The sequence below is a fragment of the Schistocerca piceifrons genome, chromosome 5, assembly GCF_021461385.2.
Source record: "Schistocerca piceifrons isolate TAMUIC-IGC-003096 chromosome 5, iqSchPice1.1, whole genome shotgun sequence".
Taxonomy (NCBI): domain Eukaryota; kingdom Metazoa; phylum Arthropoda; class Insecta; order Orthoptera; family Acrididae; genus Schistocerca; species Schistocerca piceifrons.
In genome coordinates this window covers 664360677-664377847 of record NC_060142.1, presented here as the reverse complement: position 1 = coordinate 664377847, position 17171 = coordinate 664360677, and the positions used below count along the sequence as shown (strand labels likewise).

General features: G+C 41.1%; 1 protein-coding gene across 5 annotated transcripts in view; it reads left to right on the top strand.

Annotated features, from left to right (window-relative positions):
• LOC124798133 (alpha-N-acetylglucosaminidase) overlaps nucleotides 1–17171 on the top strand; it is a 366096-nt gene that overhangs the window by 20993 nt on the left and 327932 nt on the right. For all 5 annotated transcript variants that reach the window (XM_047261401.1, XM_047261398.1, XM_047261402.1 and 2 more), the window contains exon 5: nucleotides 14994–15155. In XM_047261401.1, the coding sequence (XP_047117357.1) occupies nucleotides 14994–15155 (162 nt within the window). The remainder of the gene's footprint in view (nucleotides 1–14993; nucleotides 15156–17171) is intronic.

The following is a 17171-nucleotide window of genomic DNA, read 5'->3' as shown; positions in this document are numbered from 1 at the left end:
GTGTTTACAGTGAACAGTTCAGTGACAGGGTTGATCTTATCAGAATCCACAGCAAACCAACACCGACAACGAAAGTTCAGGTATACATACCGGCATCGCAAGCTGAAGATGAAGAGATAGAGAAAGTGTATGGGGATACTGAAAGGATAATGCAGAGCATAATGGGTGATGAAAATCTAATAATCATGAGGGACTGGAATGCGGTTGTAGGGCAAGAAGTAGAAGGAAAGGTTACAGGAGAATATGGGCTTGGGACAAGGGATGAGAGAAGATAGAGACTAATTGAGTTCTAGTTTCAGCTAGTAATAGAATCACTAGAGGAGGAGGTATACTTGGAAAAGGCTGGGTGGTGCGCGAATTCAGTTAGGTTGCACCATGGTCAGACAGATTTTGAAATCAGATACTGGATTGTAAAGCGACCCAGGAGCAGACATCGACTCAGATCACAGTGTAGTAGTGATGAAGAGTAGGCTGAAGTTTAAGATATTAGTCAGGAAGAATCAGTTTGCAAGGAAATGGGATATAGAAGCACTAAAGAGTGATGAGATACGCTTTAAGTTCTCTAATGCTGTAGATACAGCAATAAAGAATAGCTCAGTAGGCAGCACAGTTGAAGAGAAATGGGCATTTCTAAAAAGGGTAATCACAGAAGTGGAAAAGAAAAACATAGGTACAAAGAAGGTAACTGCGAAGAAACTGTGGGTAACAGAAGATATATTTCAGTTGATCGATGAAAGAAATAAGTACAAAAACCTTAAGGGAAATTCAGGAATACAGAAATACAAGTCGCTGAGGAATGAAATAAATAGGAAGTGCACAGAAGCTAAGACGAAATGGCTGCATGAAAAATTTGGAGAAATTGAAAAAGGAATGGTTGTTGGAATAGGTAACATTCTATTAGAATTTATAAAATCATAGGGGGAAGTTGCAACAAAACAACTATTCACGTTGATGTGTAGAGTGTATGAGTCTGGCGACATACCATCTGACTTCGGAAAAGTATCATCCACACAGTTCCGAAGACTGCAAGAGCTGACAAGTGTCAGAATTATTGCACCATCAGCTTAACAGCTCACCCAGCTTAACAGCTCATGCATCCATGTTGCTGATATACAGAAGTATGGAAAAGAAAAGTGAGGATGTGTTACTTGATGATTAGTGTGATTTTAGGTAAGGTAAAGGCCCCAAAGACACAATTTTGATGTTGCAATTGATAATGAGGGCAAGACTAAAGAAAAATCAAGACATGTTCTTAGAATTTTTCAACCTGGAAAAAGTGTTTGACAATGTAAATTGGTGCAAGATGTTTGGAACTCTGAGAAAAATAAGCATAAGCTGTAGGAAGATACGAGTAATAAACAATATGTACAAGGGCTAAGACAGAATAACAAGAGTGAACGACCAAGAATGAAGTGCTCAGATTAAAAAAGGGGTAAGAAGGGGATGTAGTCTTTCGCCCTCAAGGTTGAAAAGATATCAGTGATATGACTCGCTGATTGCATTGCTATCCTCAGTGAAAGTGAAGAAGAATTACATGAATGAAATGAACAGTCTAATGAGTACAGAATATGGATTGAGAGTAAATCGAAGAAAGACAGAAGTAATGAGAAGTAGCAGAAATGAGAACACCGAGAAACTTAACACCAGGATTGGTGGGCACGAAGTAGATAAAATTAAGGAATCCTACTACCTGGGCAGCAAAATAACAAATGATGGATGGAGGAAGATGGACCTAAAAAGTGGACTAGCACTGGCAGAAAGGGCTTTCCGGCCAAGAAAAGTAAGAGAAGTCTACTGGTGTCAAACTTAGGTCTTAATTTGTGAAGAAATGTCTGAGAATGTATGTTTGGAGCACAGCATTGTATGGTAGTGAAATATGGACTGTGGGAAAACCAGAACAGAAGAGAATCGAAGCATTTGAGATGTAGCGTCACAGACGAATGTTGAAAATTAGGTGGACTAATCGGGTATGGAATCAGGAGGTTCTCTGCAGAATTGGAGACGAAAGGAATATGTGGAAAACACTGACAAGGAGAAGGGACTATTTGATAGGACATCTGTTAAGACATCAGGGAATGACTTCCATGGTACTAGAGGTAGCTGAAGAGGGCAAAAACTGTAGTGGAAGACAGAGATTGGAATAAATCAAGCAAATAATTGAGGACATACGTTGCAAGTGCTACTCTGAAATGAGGTTGGCACAGGAGAGGAATTCATGGTGTGCCGAATCAAACCAGTCAGAAGACTGATGACTCAAAAAAACTGGCTGAGCACTTGAATGGACATAGAGGAACTGTCCACCTTAGGGATGCCCAGTACCCAATTGCTGAATGTGCTGTACAGCTTGACTCAAGGAATGTGAGTGCTTACTATACCGCATGGGCTGTTTTGCTTCCCACCTGATACTAGTTTCCCTGAAGTTTGGAGTTGGAAATTCGCCCTCCAACATACCCCGTATCCTGATGTCTTGCTGACTTAACCTCTGTTAACATACAATTCTTCTCATTTTTCATACTATTGTTTTATCATTTATGTCATTGTTTGATTTAGTATTTTTTTATTTTTTCATCTTCATTCTCTCCTACCCCTCCTTCCCTTGCCACCCTCATCTCTCTCTCTCTCTCTCTCTCTCTCTCTCTCTGTGTGTGTGTGTGTGTGTGTGTGTGTGTGTGTGTGTGTGTGTTTTTTGCCCTCTCTCCCTCCCACCCTGGATTTTCCCGTTGCCTTTTCTTAATTTCACTATTTGTGTCTCTCCTTATTTCTCTTCCTTTTAATCCATCTCTGTCTCATCTTACCCTCACAATGGGTGGGTCCCTCTCATCCTGAGTTCTTAAGTGATTTGACCCTAGTTCCTAATGTTAACCAGTCTATCCGAATATCCTTGCTGAGGAAAGAACTAACAACCCTGAAAACTAGGATACTTTTTAGTGCTTTTATGTGTCTTATCAGCAGTACTAAGAACTTTTCCCCTAAAGGTAATTACTGACCGACCATTCTTTCTTTATTTTTTATAGTTTTTTCAAGAGAATTTTCCTTTCAATACAAATGATTTTAATAATATCACATACTTTAATAGATGTAGTGGTAGATTTTGTATCCAACAATGATTCAGGTTCCCGCTTAGGCAGACATGGACATGTCAGAGGTATTGAGGCTGCAAGAGGCAACTGTAGGCCACTGTCGTAAGGGCAGCTACTGCCGAGGAATGTGCATCACGTGGTGCCGCTCGGTGGTGACTTGTTTACCTCTGAGCATGTGGTCTGGGCTCGCAGTGGCAGCTCATTCCTTGCTCAACTTTTCAGCTGTTTGTATTGTGCCACTGCACAGCCAAGTTGACTTAGTTTGTTTCCGGTTTCAAGTGGTTACTGATTTGGAACTGTTGTATTGATACGCCAACTTCACTACGTCCCAGATTTATTATTGCTTGTTTCACTTAATGAACTCAGTCTATTGCAGACTTATAGGAACCTTTATTCGTTTAGGAGCAAGCAATGAAAGTTTTACTCATGCCACACAGGATAGAAAAGCAGACGTACATTAATCCAGAAACTCTCACATGCTCTACTAAATAATAAGTCTGACTTTTGCCCTTGCTACCCAAAAGGCTATAAAGTTGTTTGTAGTTGGTTGGCATTTACAGGGTGTATACGACCCGGGACAACCAGGAGATCCAGGAAAAAACCCGCGAATTTTTTCATCCGGGAGAAAACTGGGAAAAACCCGGGAATGTTTTAGAATTCTGGGAATTTTTCATTGTTTTTGTTTTCGGTTAAATGTTTGTAATTTTGACTGGTAAGAACCGATACTCTAACAAAGGATATTACTGTATCCCACTACTGCGGAGTAATACTGCAGCAATAAAACGTGAACAAGAGAAAAATGAAAATAAAACTTAAACTGCAAAGGAAATGCGCCCTATACAACAAAACACAGTGCTCACACAAGCGTCTGCCAACAGCAAAATATGTCAAAGGCTTTAGAAAGATTGTGCAATGGTTTGTAACAACAGATTGCTCCGATGAGCGTGATGTCACAACTGTTTACATTAGATTTGTTTTAGCAGTTACGAGCGGGACCATGCACATGTGCAGTTGAGTAGTAGCTTCTCCTGCTTCTGGCTTCGGAAATGTGGCTGTTGGCTGTGTAAGCAGTCGCAGCAAGCAGCTAGTTGGTACTGGGAAAAATTTTACTGGAGCATCCAAGCTGCCAGATTCATGCATGCGCATTTGGGAGGACGACGGTTCAATCCCGCATCCGGCCATCCTGATTTAGGTTTTCCGTGATTTCCCTAAATCGCTCCAGGCAAATGCCGGGATGGTTCCTTTCAAAGGGCACGGCGGACTCCCTTCCCCGTCCTTCCCTAATCCGATGAGACCGATGACCTCGCTGTCTGGTTTCCTTCCCCAAAACAACCAATCATGCATGCGCAGCAGGCCCAGACCTAGAGGGGGGGGGGGGGGGCAAATTCATATTCTTTAGGGGGAAAAAACCTTGTTTCATAAAGCACCTAGTCTATCGATTATTCATATGGCTTGGAAACGCATCCCTGTTCCTTTTTGAACATTTTTGAACACATTCTAAGTTGATTTCTGAATGAATCGTAAGTTGATTTGTGGGTGCGTGCATAGTGTACATGATGTGTCTGTCAGGGGAATCCTCGTCGCATGTAGAGACAAACTTTCCTACAGACAAAAGGGCCTATACAGGCTGAGCGGAGTAAGGCCGAACAGATGAGTGCCAACCGCTGTCTGATTGTGTGGTTGATTGGGTTTGCGAATGATGAGCATTGTTATAATTACTAGTGAAATCCATAGCTTGAGACTACTGGAGTGGAAATAAACGAATAACAGGTAAGAAAGATTAAGTATAAAAATGGCTCTGAGCACTATGGGACTTAACATCTGAGGTCATCAGTCCCCTAGAACTAAGAACTACTAAAACCTAACTAATCTAAGAACATCACACACGTCCATGCCCGAGCCAGGATTCAAACCTGTGACCGCAGCGGTCGCGCAGTTCCAGACTAAAGCGCCTAGAACCACTCGGCCACTGCTGCGGTGATTACGTGTTACCTTCTCGATGTATCCAAGAAAATGAAATTTTGACAGAAAATTTTTGGCCAGATCACTATACTAGTAAGGGCCAGTTGTAAAGTCCCCAGCTAGCAGCCGCCTTAAGTTCTATTCTGGAAGTAGCACGGAAAACTCGTACGAACACGTAACAACGCCTAAGCAGAGAATAATCGCGGGATAACTAATCCGGTGATTCTGGCAGAGTTAGGGAAGTTAACTGGCAAATAAGCTTTGACATTGACAGGAATAGTTACAGAATTAGTGATAACAAGACTCTTTGTTAGAACGAGGAAGAAGAAACGGGGACATCACACAAATTATGAAACAATATGACTATTCCAAGTTTGTATAAAAATTTTGTACTACTACTTTTCAATCTCATGCTTTAGATACTAGAGCGTATGAATGAAGTGTGAAACTATTTCCCAAAGTAAAGCTTTTTCCTTGTAGTAGCCCTAATAGGTATTTGGTATTGGTACTTTGTGAATTATATTCTGTCGTTAAAAAATGACCATTTGTGCCAAAACAGTCTTGTTTATTTGCCGTGTGTTACAATTGTTGCAGTATTAGAAAGGCCTATTTTGTTTTATCTAGCAGAGAGTGACAAAATAGACATAATCAGATTGAGAAACCACACCAGTCGGTCCTATTTATATTAACAGCTTTTTCAGTATTAGACAATGACATTTTGATTTTTCATGTAGCAAAACGTTTGACGAACTTTGATGAGGTAACAGATTCTTTCACAGAAAGGAAAGCACGCCATGTAAAGCTGTAGCAAGATTAGAGAGAAAAAATTATAGGGGCTAAGGATTGAAGAAATGTGCATTGTCTTGTTTGTCTCGTGTCTTTACTGGTTTTATGAATCCTATGTTTAATTTTATGTCACACAAAGCGGCAAATTGTTAGGGGGAAAACAACAACAACAACAACAAACAACGAGGGACAGGATGTCAAACCGGCCGACTGTAAGAATGAGAGGCACCATAGGACATTTTAATTTCCGCTGTCCTAAATATGGTTTGATGGCATCCATTACAAAATATACAATTTTTCCACAGAGTGAAATACAGTGACGTGCGATAGGAGAATGCTGTGTGAAGAATTGTGGCACTGCACTTTGGCACACTTACGACCAAATAACTTGTCTTACATTTCCTCAAACACACATGTTTTATGCGTTATACTCTTCAGAAAGATGTGCACTACAAAATGAATATATTTTTGTAAATTCGATTTTTTTCTAATTTTTGATGTCCTCTCTCAAACGCTCAAGGGAGTGGCGGGGTATTGGCCCGGTTCGGAAGTATCATAAATCTGGGGCTGATGCGCAGAGCAGTCTGAGTTATAGTGGGGATGTGAGTAGTCTCCACGTGACCCGTGTTTACAATTAGTGATTTTGCTGTTTCCTCTTCTTTTACTGCTCTCACGTCAAATGAAAACAAAACAGATTTCTGTGGCAGAGTTCTGTCAAGTAAATTAAAATACATCTACATAATTACGGAAGGCTAAAATGTGTTGTTAGTTGCAGATTTTATTTTATTTCCATCTTTCTGACAGTCAAGCATAAGTTGCCTTCCAGAACAATGAAGTTATTTTTGTCGGTTTGCTAAAGAAATTTTCTACTATTAATCTTTTCCACTGAGACAGATAATGTATTTGAAACGAAGTGTTTAATTCAGCACATTGTTCGCTGCATTTCAAGTGCATGTTTTCAACTTCTAGCACATATGGCATTATGCCATAATAAAGAACCAAACATGAGATAACATAGCACTGGTACTACAAGAAAATTTACATCCCGAAAACTACACTGAAAAGCTTAATATCAGGTCATGGCCTACTTCACTGGAAATCTGGACATACGAATGTGCACTTTAAATGTGCACTTTTTAGTATGGGCCACGAAATTTCGATGCTGTTGGAGTATCCTCTGATGTCTTGTTTCTTTTATGACATAATGTAAGATCTTTTAATGTTTTACATGTACGAACATACTGGCTCCCTATGACATTGTAACTGTGCAAGTGCGGTGACGCCTGCAGAAATGAACCTATTACTAATAGTTCACAATAAAGGATGGCAGCCAAAAACAGTTGCAGGATAGAATTTTTTTATTAAAATTCTTGACCAAGGTTTCGGTACATATAAATATACCTTCATCAGAAGTAAAAATTTCCTGAATAGAAAGACACATTCATTAGAAAAGCCATATCAACGAAAGTGAGAAACAGGTCGCGGGAAAATATTCCGAGTGGTTGCGAGAATGTACAATGAATTTCTTAAATCACAGAGTGTTTGAATTTCTTAAATCACAGAGCATTTGACTCATTTAAAAATCAACTCTTTGATGATGAGCCATTTAGATGAATTTTGAGCCCAGAAGATCAGACATTTATGTCGTTATTAAAAATTTTAATGGCACGTTTGTGTGATATATCTTACATTGTAATACGTGCATAAAAGTCCAACATTATATGTGAAAGCTTAGCTTCTCTTGCAGCGTATTAATTTTATAGACCAAAATTACATGTGAAAGCTTTGCTTTTCGTGTAGCAAAACTATGTATTTTAATTTAAACTATGGGAGCCTTTATATTTTATGAAGTAACAGCTTTTTCATGAGATGAGAAAACATTTTATTTTCCAAGCACAGATCAAAAACTAACAAGAATAAACAACTTGTAACCAAGCCGACTACGGCAAAGATAAATATCTATCAGCTGCAGCTTTCAGCGCAGCTTTGGCGCAGTGGATAAATGACGTCGCCACATCAGCCTTTTGAAACCGGGTGCACCAGGTATGTGGGGAAACTTGGACTTGATTTTTCTACCAGCTCTCGTGAAAACATCTGGTGCAGGCAATGGCTGCTCCTGTTCTGCACTTGCTGCTTCGTTGTCCTCTTCTGAAACTGAGGGCTCGGCGAGACTATCTGCTGTTTCTTTGGCCTCCACGTTTGAGGGTGATTTTGCAGACCGAGGAAGGAGTGTACCCTCTTCGATGTAAGCAGGTTTCAGCCGCTCATTTGAGACTGTCTCTTCTTTACCATCCTTACCGATTACGCGGCGGGCGCACCGTATCATCCCTAAGCCACACGTGGGACGTTGCTTGCAGGTCTTTATGTACAAACACTCTCCAGTCTCCATGTCTGACAGGGTTAGTGGGTTTGATGTTTCTCATTCTAACGCTGAGTTGTCTCGCGAATTGCATGCATAGCTCAGGGGCGAACGGCTGTGTAGATGCTGGAACGATAAATTCTCCAGGAACCCTCAATGGCTCGCCATAAACCAATTCTGCGGAAGAGCATTGTAAGTCCTCCTTCACGGCCGTTCTCAATCCGAGTAGGACCAGCGGTAGTGCTTCAGGCCATGAAGTGGAACTACACATTAATGCAGCTTTGAGCGTGCGGTGTAGTCGTTCCACCATTCCATTACTAGATGGATGATAGCTTGTGGTGCATAGGTGGTTGCACCCGCACAGTAGTAGAAGTTCATTGAAAAGTTGGTTTTCAAACTGCCTTCCGCAATATGTTGTTATGTTTTGCGGAACGCCAAACCTGGAGAACCATGAATGCAACAGTGCTTTTGCAACTGACTCCGCAGAAATGTCTTCTATTACAACTACTTCTGGCCACCTGGTAAAAAGATCAATGATTGTGAGCAAATAGTGTTGTTCTGAAGAGCGTGATAGCGGGTCCACAATGTCCACATGTATATGTGAAAATCTTGCAGATGGCGTCGGGAAGTCAGCAATAGGTGCAAAGACATGTCTGCTGATTTTATTACGCTGACACTGTCTGCTGATTTTATTACGCTGACACGTTAGGCATGCACGGGCCCATGCACGACAATCTTTTTGTATTCCAGGCCACACTGCTTTGGAGGAAACTAACTTGGCTGTAGCTCGTACTCCTGGATGTGATAGGTTATGTAGCGCACTATAAATCTCGCGATGATATTGTTCTGGTATGTAAGGTCGCTCCTTTCCTTTTGCTACATCACACCAAATTCCGTCTTGAACATTCGTGACAGACACACTTCTGAGCTGCAACGCAGTTCTCTGTTCCTCTATTAGACGGCACAAGAAACGATCTTCTCATTGTTTAGACTCTAACTCGGTCCAACGAATTGAATTTAAACTGGCACAATTCCTAGACAGGCAATCTGCGACCAGGTTGTCTTTTCCTGAAATGTGACGCACGTCAGTTGTGAACTGTGCAATGTACTCGACTTGCCTGCACTGACGTAGTGAATTGAGCTCTGTGTCTCGTTGAAATATAGCTACTAACGGCTTGTGATCAGTAAAAATTGCAAAGTGCCTCCCTTCGACAGATGTGCGAAAATGCTTAATGGCTAAGTAAATAGCAAGCAACTCACGGTCAATAGCACTCTATTTTTGCCTCTGTCGAGTCAGGTTTTTAGAGAAAAATGCGAGCGGCTGCCATCTGCCATCAACTTCTTGCTGTAGCGCTGCACCCACTGCTGCTTGGCTCGCATCAACCATGAGCGCTAAAGGAGCACTCAATCTTGGATGTCCCAGTAGTGTTGCCCGAGAAAGACATTTCTTTAAGTCATGAAAAGTTGCTTCAGCATCTGGACTCCATGGAATTTTACGATTTCCTGTTGTATTTTTACCTGCAAGTAACGTTGTGAGTGACTCTTGGGCGGCAGCTAATTTAGGTAAGTGACGTCTGTAATAGTTGGGCATGCCTAAAAATCTGCGAAGTCCTTTGTAAGTTGTGGGAAGGGGCATCTGTTGTACTGCTTCAACCCGCTCAGGCAAAGGTGACAGGCCTGCTGCTGAAACCAAATATCCCAGGAACTTAACCTCGTGTTTTCCAAACATGCACTTTGTTTTGTTAATAATTATGCCATACTCTGTCAGACGGCGGAAAAGCTGCCCAGATGTTTGACATGCTGATATACAGAACCAGAGAATACTAAAATGTCGTCCATATAACAAAATACGAATGGTAATTCTTGGAGCACCTCATGCATGAATCTTTGCCATGTTTGGACAGCGTTTCTGAGGCCAAATGGCATAAAATTGTACTCAAACAAACCGAATGGTGTGATAACTGCTGTTTTTTTAATGTCAGATGGAGCCATGGGAATCTGGGAAAATGCTTTGGCGCAATCAATCACACTAAATATTTTGGCATTGCTAATCGTACTGTTAAAATCAGTCACATTGGGTACTGGGTAGCGGTCGGGAATTGTGCGGGCATTGAGCACCCTGTAGTCTCCACATACTCTCCATGAATTGTCTTTTTTATGGACCATGTGAATTGGAGATGCCCATGAACTATCAGACCTACTTACAATACCTGTTTTTAGAAGTCTGTCGAACTCAGCTCGCACCGCGAGCAGCTTCTCTGGAGGCAGACGCCGCGGGCGGAAGGCAACGGGTTGACCTTGTGTCGTGCTGATGTGGTGTTGAGTATTGTGTCTGCATTTCCTGGTTACATTGACGGGTTCGGTAAGTGCTGGAAAGTCTTGAAGCAGTTTACGAAAAAGTGATTCCTCTGACAGTGCTCTGATATTGCCTACAGTATACGAATCGTTACGACTATCGGCACATTTGTGTGCCCCGCTTAGTTACGGGCACGAAATCTTATCACAATATCCCGACGCGAATGATGCGGTAGAGAAGCCGGAAATCTTCGTGTGGAAAGACACGGGCACATCGCACTGCACTTGAACCGACGCGGAAGACGCAGTAGGCAATATCCCTTCTGTGGGAACTGTCACCAAACGACGGTTAACCAGGTCGGGCATAAGTCGGTAGTTCCGTAAAAAGTCCGCTCCAATTATAGGACTCGGCACATCAGCAACCACAAAAGTCCATTTTGGATGGAAGTTGGAATTCAGATGTAATGCCAACTGTTTCTCACCATAGGTAGATATTCTGGAATTGTTTTCCGCAGTCAGCACATGTTGCGTTGTTGTCGTGAGTATATCACCTCTCTTTCTTGGATAAACACTGACTTCTGAACCTGTGTCAATCAGAAACTTCTCACCTGAAGAGAGGTCCAACACGAACAATCGGTGTGATTGGTTGACTGCAGATACCGTGGCGTTTTCACCTCTTTGAATCACGCTATGACTCGGGCGCCTATGTTGTTGACAAATGCTAGCGCCCTTTAACGCCCGCCTTTTACGTCTGGGTAGCTGCAGGGTTGAATACATTGACGGGCAGTGTTACCGAAGCGTCTGTGGTACCAGCACAATTGATCTGTGAAATCCTGTTGGATAGCATTTCTTCATCTTTTCCAACTGCGACTTCGTAGCTGTTGGTGATGTGAAGTTACTTGCACGTTGAGTTTTGCCACTTGTGCTGCCAGTTGCTGTATGGTGGGTTCGGTCGATGAGCACTGCTGTTGGGAAGTATTATTGCATGTTCCTGGCTCACTGACGTCAGATTCCATCACACTACACGTTCTTGGGCCTCTATCCTGGCTGTAGTTGAATTCGGAACATGCAGAAACTTCGGTTAAGGTGTTTGCGATGGTGTCTGCCTTTTTTGCTAAGACTTGTAATGGTAAGTCTGTTTCTGCTGCAATGACGGCTCGGATGTTGGCAGGAAGTTTATGAAGCCATATTAGACGTAAAGACTCTTCAGGTAGGAGTTCCGGGCCGGCTAATGTACGTAAGGCTTTGAGTACTTGTGACGAAGTCTTGTTGCCCAAATCTTCGTCTGCGAAAATTTTTTGTAGTCGCAAATCTGATGACAACGTATAATGCTGTATGAGAGCTTCCTTTAGCACAAAGTAATTTTGTTGCGACAAGGTTTCTTCTACTTGCTCTATCACTTCTAAATTTAGATGTGAAACCACTATATTAAATTTGTCAATGTTGTTGGACACCCCACGCTGCCGAAATATGCATTCAGCCTGCATAAACCAAAGCTGGGGGCACATCGGCCAGAACGTGGAAAGCTTAACATTTCCGTGTTGCACGTAGGTACTCCCATCTTTTGCGTTAACATCTGTCGTTCCGTTTTGTGGCGAATCAAAGGGCGTGCACCGCGATCCTTGGTCGAACAGACTGTAGTCTTCAATCTTGATTCCACTGCCCCATGCTTTTGTCTCTGAATTCATTATTCTCGTTGGTATATATATTTTCTTTATGCTTCTGCTACGATTTTTCGGGGTCACCGCTATGGGAACCTTTATATTTTATGAAGTAACAGCTTTTTCATGAAATGAGAAAACATTTTATTTTCCAAGCACAGATCAAAATCTAACAAGAATAAACAACTCGTAACCAAGCCGACTACGGCAAAGATAAATATCTATCAGCTGCAGCTTTCACCAACTGTTTTTGGCGCTGTGGATAAATGACGTCGCCACAAAACCATTAGCACTTTCTGTTTGTGTGTTCGTGCTTCTTAACAGTGATGTTGCTATTGGCTGACTACATCACGTGTCCTCAGCTCTGAATACCCATTGTCATCGGCTGGCGAAATCACATGATATGAGCTATGCCTGTCTTACAAAAGCGCAGCGCAATCTCGATTCCAGTGCTTCGGAAAGTAACATGCAGTGTTTGGTGGAATTCGAATTTATACTTTCGTAATATGAAAATATGCAGAGTATATGTTGCTGCTCATCAAAGATCTTTCCAAAACGTGTTGTTTTCCCTGTGTTTCGTTTTCTAAAGCACCAGGAAATTCTATGCCTGTGTATAACCGTTCAAAGGACTGATAAGTTATACAGTTCCGAGAGAAAATATACTGTCAGTTAACGGGGAAAAAGTATGTTTTCACCCGGGAGAAAGTGTATTTTTAACTGGGAAATCCGGGATTTTTTTTCCGTGTCTGCTTATACTCCCTGCATTTTAAACATAGCAGAGTGACACTCATCACTCCACAAGGGCTCATGCAGTCTTATTAGGTGGCCTGATGATGGAGTGTTAGCAGCTGATTGGGTCCTATTCATCCACATTGTGAGATTACTGAAAAAACATTTGCTTTGTGGTGTCCAGCTAAGTTTGCTGACCAGACACCTCTGCAACTTTCTCTTTTTGGCACTGCTTGATCCATTAAGTGTACCCAGGCTGGAAAGTGACCACTGGAACGTAGACCATTGACCACCTCTCACTAATCAGTATCTATGAGGACAGGAGGGCATATCTTTGGAGACATGACGCTTTTTCTTTCTCCAACAGCATTAATCCCAAGCATCTGTTGGTGAAACTCTTCTGCAAATTGTGTTTGGTAAAGCCTCCACAGCTGAGAAATGGCACGGAAGGGAGGGAGGGGGAGGGGAGGGGGAGCTGTGTGATAAAATTGCAAAGAATACCATGTCCAGTGTGTCACTATGGGCAAGTAAAGGAATTGTATTATAGCCCCATTTGATATGTCCACTGGAGGTGCAGCTGCTGGCAAATTGGTTGTGAGATGAGGTGTGGTAACCATCACTTACGGAGATGGCACTGCCACTCATAACATTCACCCCACTGAAATAACATTTTATTAGTGGCTGGGCACTCAGGTAATACAATCCTTAAAACTATCTGAGGCATAAAGCTCTACCCTATGTCTCCAAACTTCCACACATATCCAAGAGATGAACATTCTACTGCAGAGCTGGAGCGGTGTTAGCGTTTGGCTTTTCTCTGTCTGTTCCCTTTTCTGACCTGTTGTAGAGCCTGTTAAGTTTGAGTGATAAGTAGATGGACTATTCAATACTCTTAGGCTAAATCATCCTCCATAGGCTGTGTAAGCAGATTGTCATCAAACCTTTCTCACAGTGCCAGTGTAATGTGATATGATAATACTGAAGTTTTCAGTTTTAATTTATTGTTTTTCACTTTTTGGTTGTATTTAGTGGGAGATTACGAGCAATTTTTCTTGTATCAGAAAGTCTGTAGGATAGTATATGAAGTTTCACAACTTTTTCATTGATGCAGTGGGTGGCTGTTTGGATATGCAAGCCATCAGAGATGTTGTAGCTTTGTAAATACACACACAGTTGCACATAAATTACACATATTAGTACAAGTTGTAATACGTGTTTTCGGGGAAATATTACTCAAAATCTTGAGTGCCTTTGTAAACTTGAGTGACCTCAGAAAGTTAAATTTGATATAGAGTTTTCACAGTGAACTTCATTGCTGGTGATTTCCTATACTTTTAAGTGTTTGTTTTTCACATTTTTAATCATCTGTAATATGCCTCATCAACTTCACATCGTACATCAAGGACAGTGATGTACTGCAATTGTTAAATGTCATTTATTTTGTCATGAGTCAAGTATAATATATGTTGTGATTCATTCTGTTAGATGCACACTAATAGTATGTAGTAATGTGTGGCAGGGCAGCTTCGGATTGGGTCAATGACTGCTTTGAACTTAATATATAGCATTACATTTTAATAGTAACAGTTGGAGCACAATTAATCACGTGCAAAGAAATTGAATCTGTTGGTCTCGAGTCTGTTTTAGCTGCCCCTGCTTTCTCTCCTCCCCTTCACTTTTTGCCTGTTCCGTCTCAGTGCATACAAATAGGAAAGAAAGCTAGTTAAATGCACTTTATTATTATAGCTTGAATTAAATTGTTTCCAGATATACACTGATTGTGCACAAGGAAATTGATGTTAGTTTTAAAGTAACTTTTCATTTTCCGTCAAATATACCAGTTTCTTCATATGTCATACTTTCTCTCTGCTATTAATCTTTTAATAAATGCTGACAATATTATGGATGCTAAAGTCTTTTATATGGTGAGCAGCAGTCTATGCTTTTCGTAATATTGTCATTATTCCATCATGGATTTTTGACTGTAATAAATACTTTCTTGATGTCTCTTCATGAAACCATCTTCTTGTCTGTAACCTTAATTTTTTTACTCATCATTTCAATCATATAGTTATATGAGTCATTTGAATATGTAACTGGACTGATATAATCCCAATGTAGGAATCGTATGGGGAACATACGTGGCTGGGCAGGTCCTTTGTCAGACACGTGGCACAATCAGCAAGCAGTTCTTCAGCGCAGGATCCTGGACCGCATGCGAGAACTGGGAATTATTCCTGTCTTACCAGCATTTGCAGGACATGTTCCCAGAGCTTTCGAACGGTGAGAACTGAATATTATAATTTATTTAACCCTTGTTGTTTAGATATTTTTAATCAAGTGAACACATATTACAACTTGTGTATATCTTTTGTACATTGTGTTAATCTAATTTTAACATAATGTATTGTGATTTAAAATTGAATTTCTGTTTGTGGTCTAATTTGTTTTGGTCAATGGAATTTTAAAATTAGTGTTATCAACAGCTGTAGCATTGAATATTTATTTTTATTTTTGTATTTATGTGTTTGTGACTTATACAAGGAATTGTTACAAACAGTTTGAATCGTGGAAACTAATATTTTTCATTTTCACTTGATAAGCTTCACTTCAAAAGATATTGTGAATTTATGAATCTGCTTAATATTTACCTGTAATGTCTTTAAAGCTTAGATATACTCTGTGGTTCAAGGGCTCCGAGCTACTCATTTTATGTAGCTCTTTTCCTGCTCATTTTAAGTGAAAATTAAGTTTCTCGAGACAGTACTTTGAATTAAGTTTTTTTCTCCATGCTCATGGCTGAAAAACAGTCTTTGTCAAATGTTTCATATAAAAAGTTTGCTCTTCTTTTTTGTTTCCTATTTTTTATCTTTTATTTCCTTTGTTATTTCCTTTTTTTGTATTCAGAGCAGAAACATTCCCAGAACATTGTTGTTTACCTTTCCACCAAAGCCCTTAGCATCACAAAAATTTTAGTCGTATCCAGAGGTCTCACCTTAAGCCCTGCACCCAAATTTAACCATGGTGAACTTGTGAAAGACCTACTCTCCTGCTCCTGATCCCTGCAATGGAAACACTTCCTTGCCACCAACCTCTCCAGTGAAAGCCAACCTAATCCCAACAGTTAACCCTGCCTCTCCCAGTTTATACCACCATCTAACCGTGATCCTCTCGCCCTCCCACATAACCATCACCTGACCTCCTTCCAGGTATTCCTTACCTCCAACTTGACCTCACCATCCTTTCCTAGATCCCTTCATAAGAACACCAACCTTCCAGCAGAAGAGAGAACAGCCATACACAACCTCAAAAAATCCTGACCTAATCATCCTACCTGCAGACAATGGTTTCACCATTGTTGTTGTGAAACACAGTGACTACCTGGTGAAAGGGCTTTTCCATTTATCTGACTCCCCCATCTATAAACTCTGACAGAATGATCCCATTCCAGAAGTCCAGCATGACCACCAGTCCATGCTTAAAGCCTTATGCTCTTCCCAGAGCCTCTCCCCAGAATCCATTTCCCACCTCACCCTATCCACTTTCTATATATTCCCCAAACTCCACAGAGCCAACAATCCTGGATGCCCCACTGTAGCTGGTTGTTGTGCCTCCACTGAAAGAATTTCGACAGTCATTGACTACCATTTCCAACCAACTGCTAGTAATCTAGCCTCTAACTTCAAAGTTACCAACCACTTTCTTCACCAACTCTCCACCTGATATTACCACCCCTCTATCTCCTGGAACCCTAATAGTCACTGCTGACACCACTTCCCATACACCAAAATACCTCTTGTTGTCAGTAAGCACTGTTGTTGTTGTTATGGTCTTCAGTCCTGAGACTGGTTTGATGCAGCTCTCCATGCTACCCTATCCTGTGCAAGTTTCTTCATCTCCCAGTACCTACTGCAACCTACATCCTTCTGAATCTGCTTAATGTATTCATCTCTTGGTCTCCCTCTACGATTTTTACCCTCCATGCTCCCCTCCAATGCTAAATTTGTGATCCCTTGATGCCTCAGAATATGTCCTACCAACCGGTCCCTTCTTCTCGTCAAGTTGTGCCACAAACTCCTCTTCTCCCCAATTCTATTCAGTACCTCCTCATGAGTTATGTAATCTACCCATCTAATCTTCAGCATTCTTCTGTAGGACCACATTTCGAAAGCTTCTATTTTCTTCCTGTCCAAACTATTTATTGTCCATGTTTCACTTCCATACATGGCTACACTCCATACAAATACTTTCAGAAACAACTTCCTGACACTTAAATCTATACTTGATGTTAACAAATTT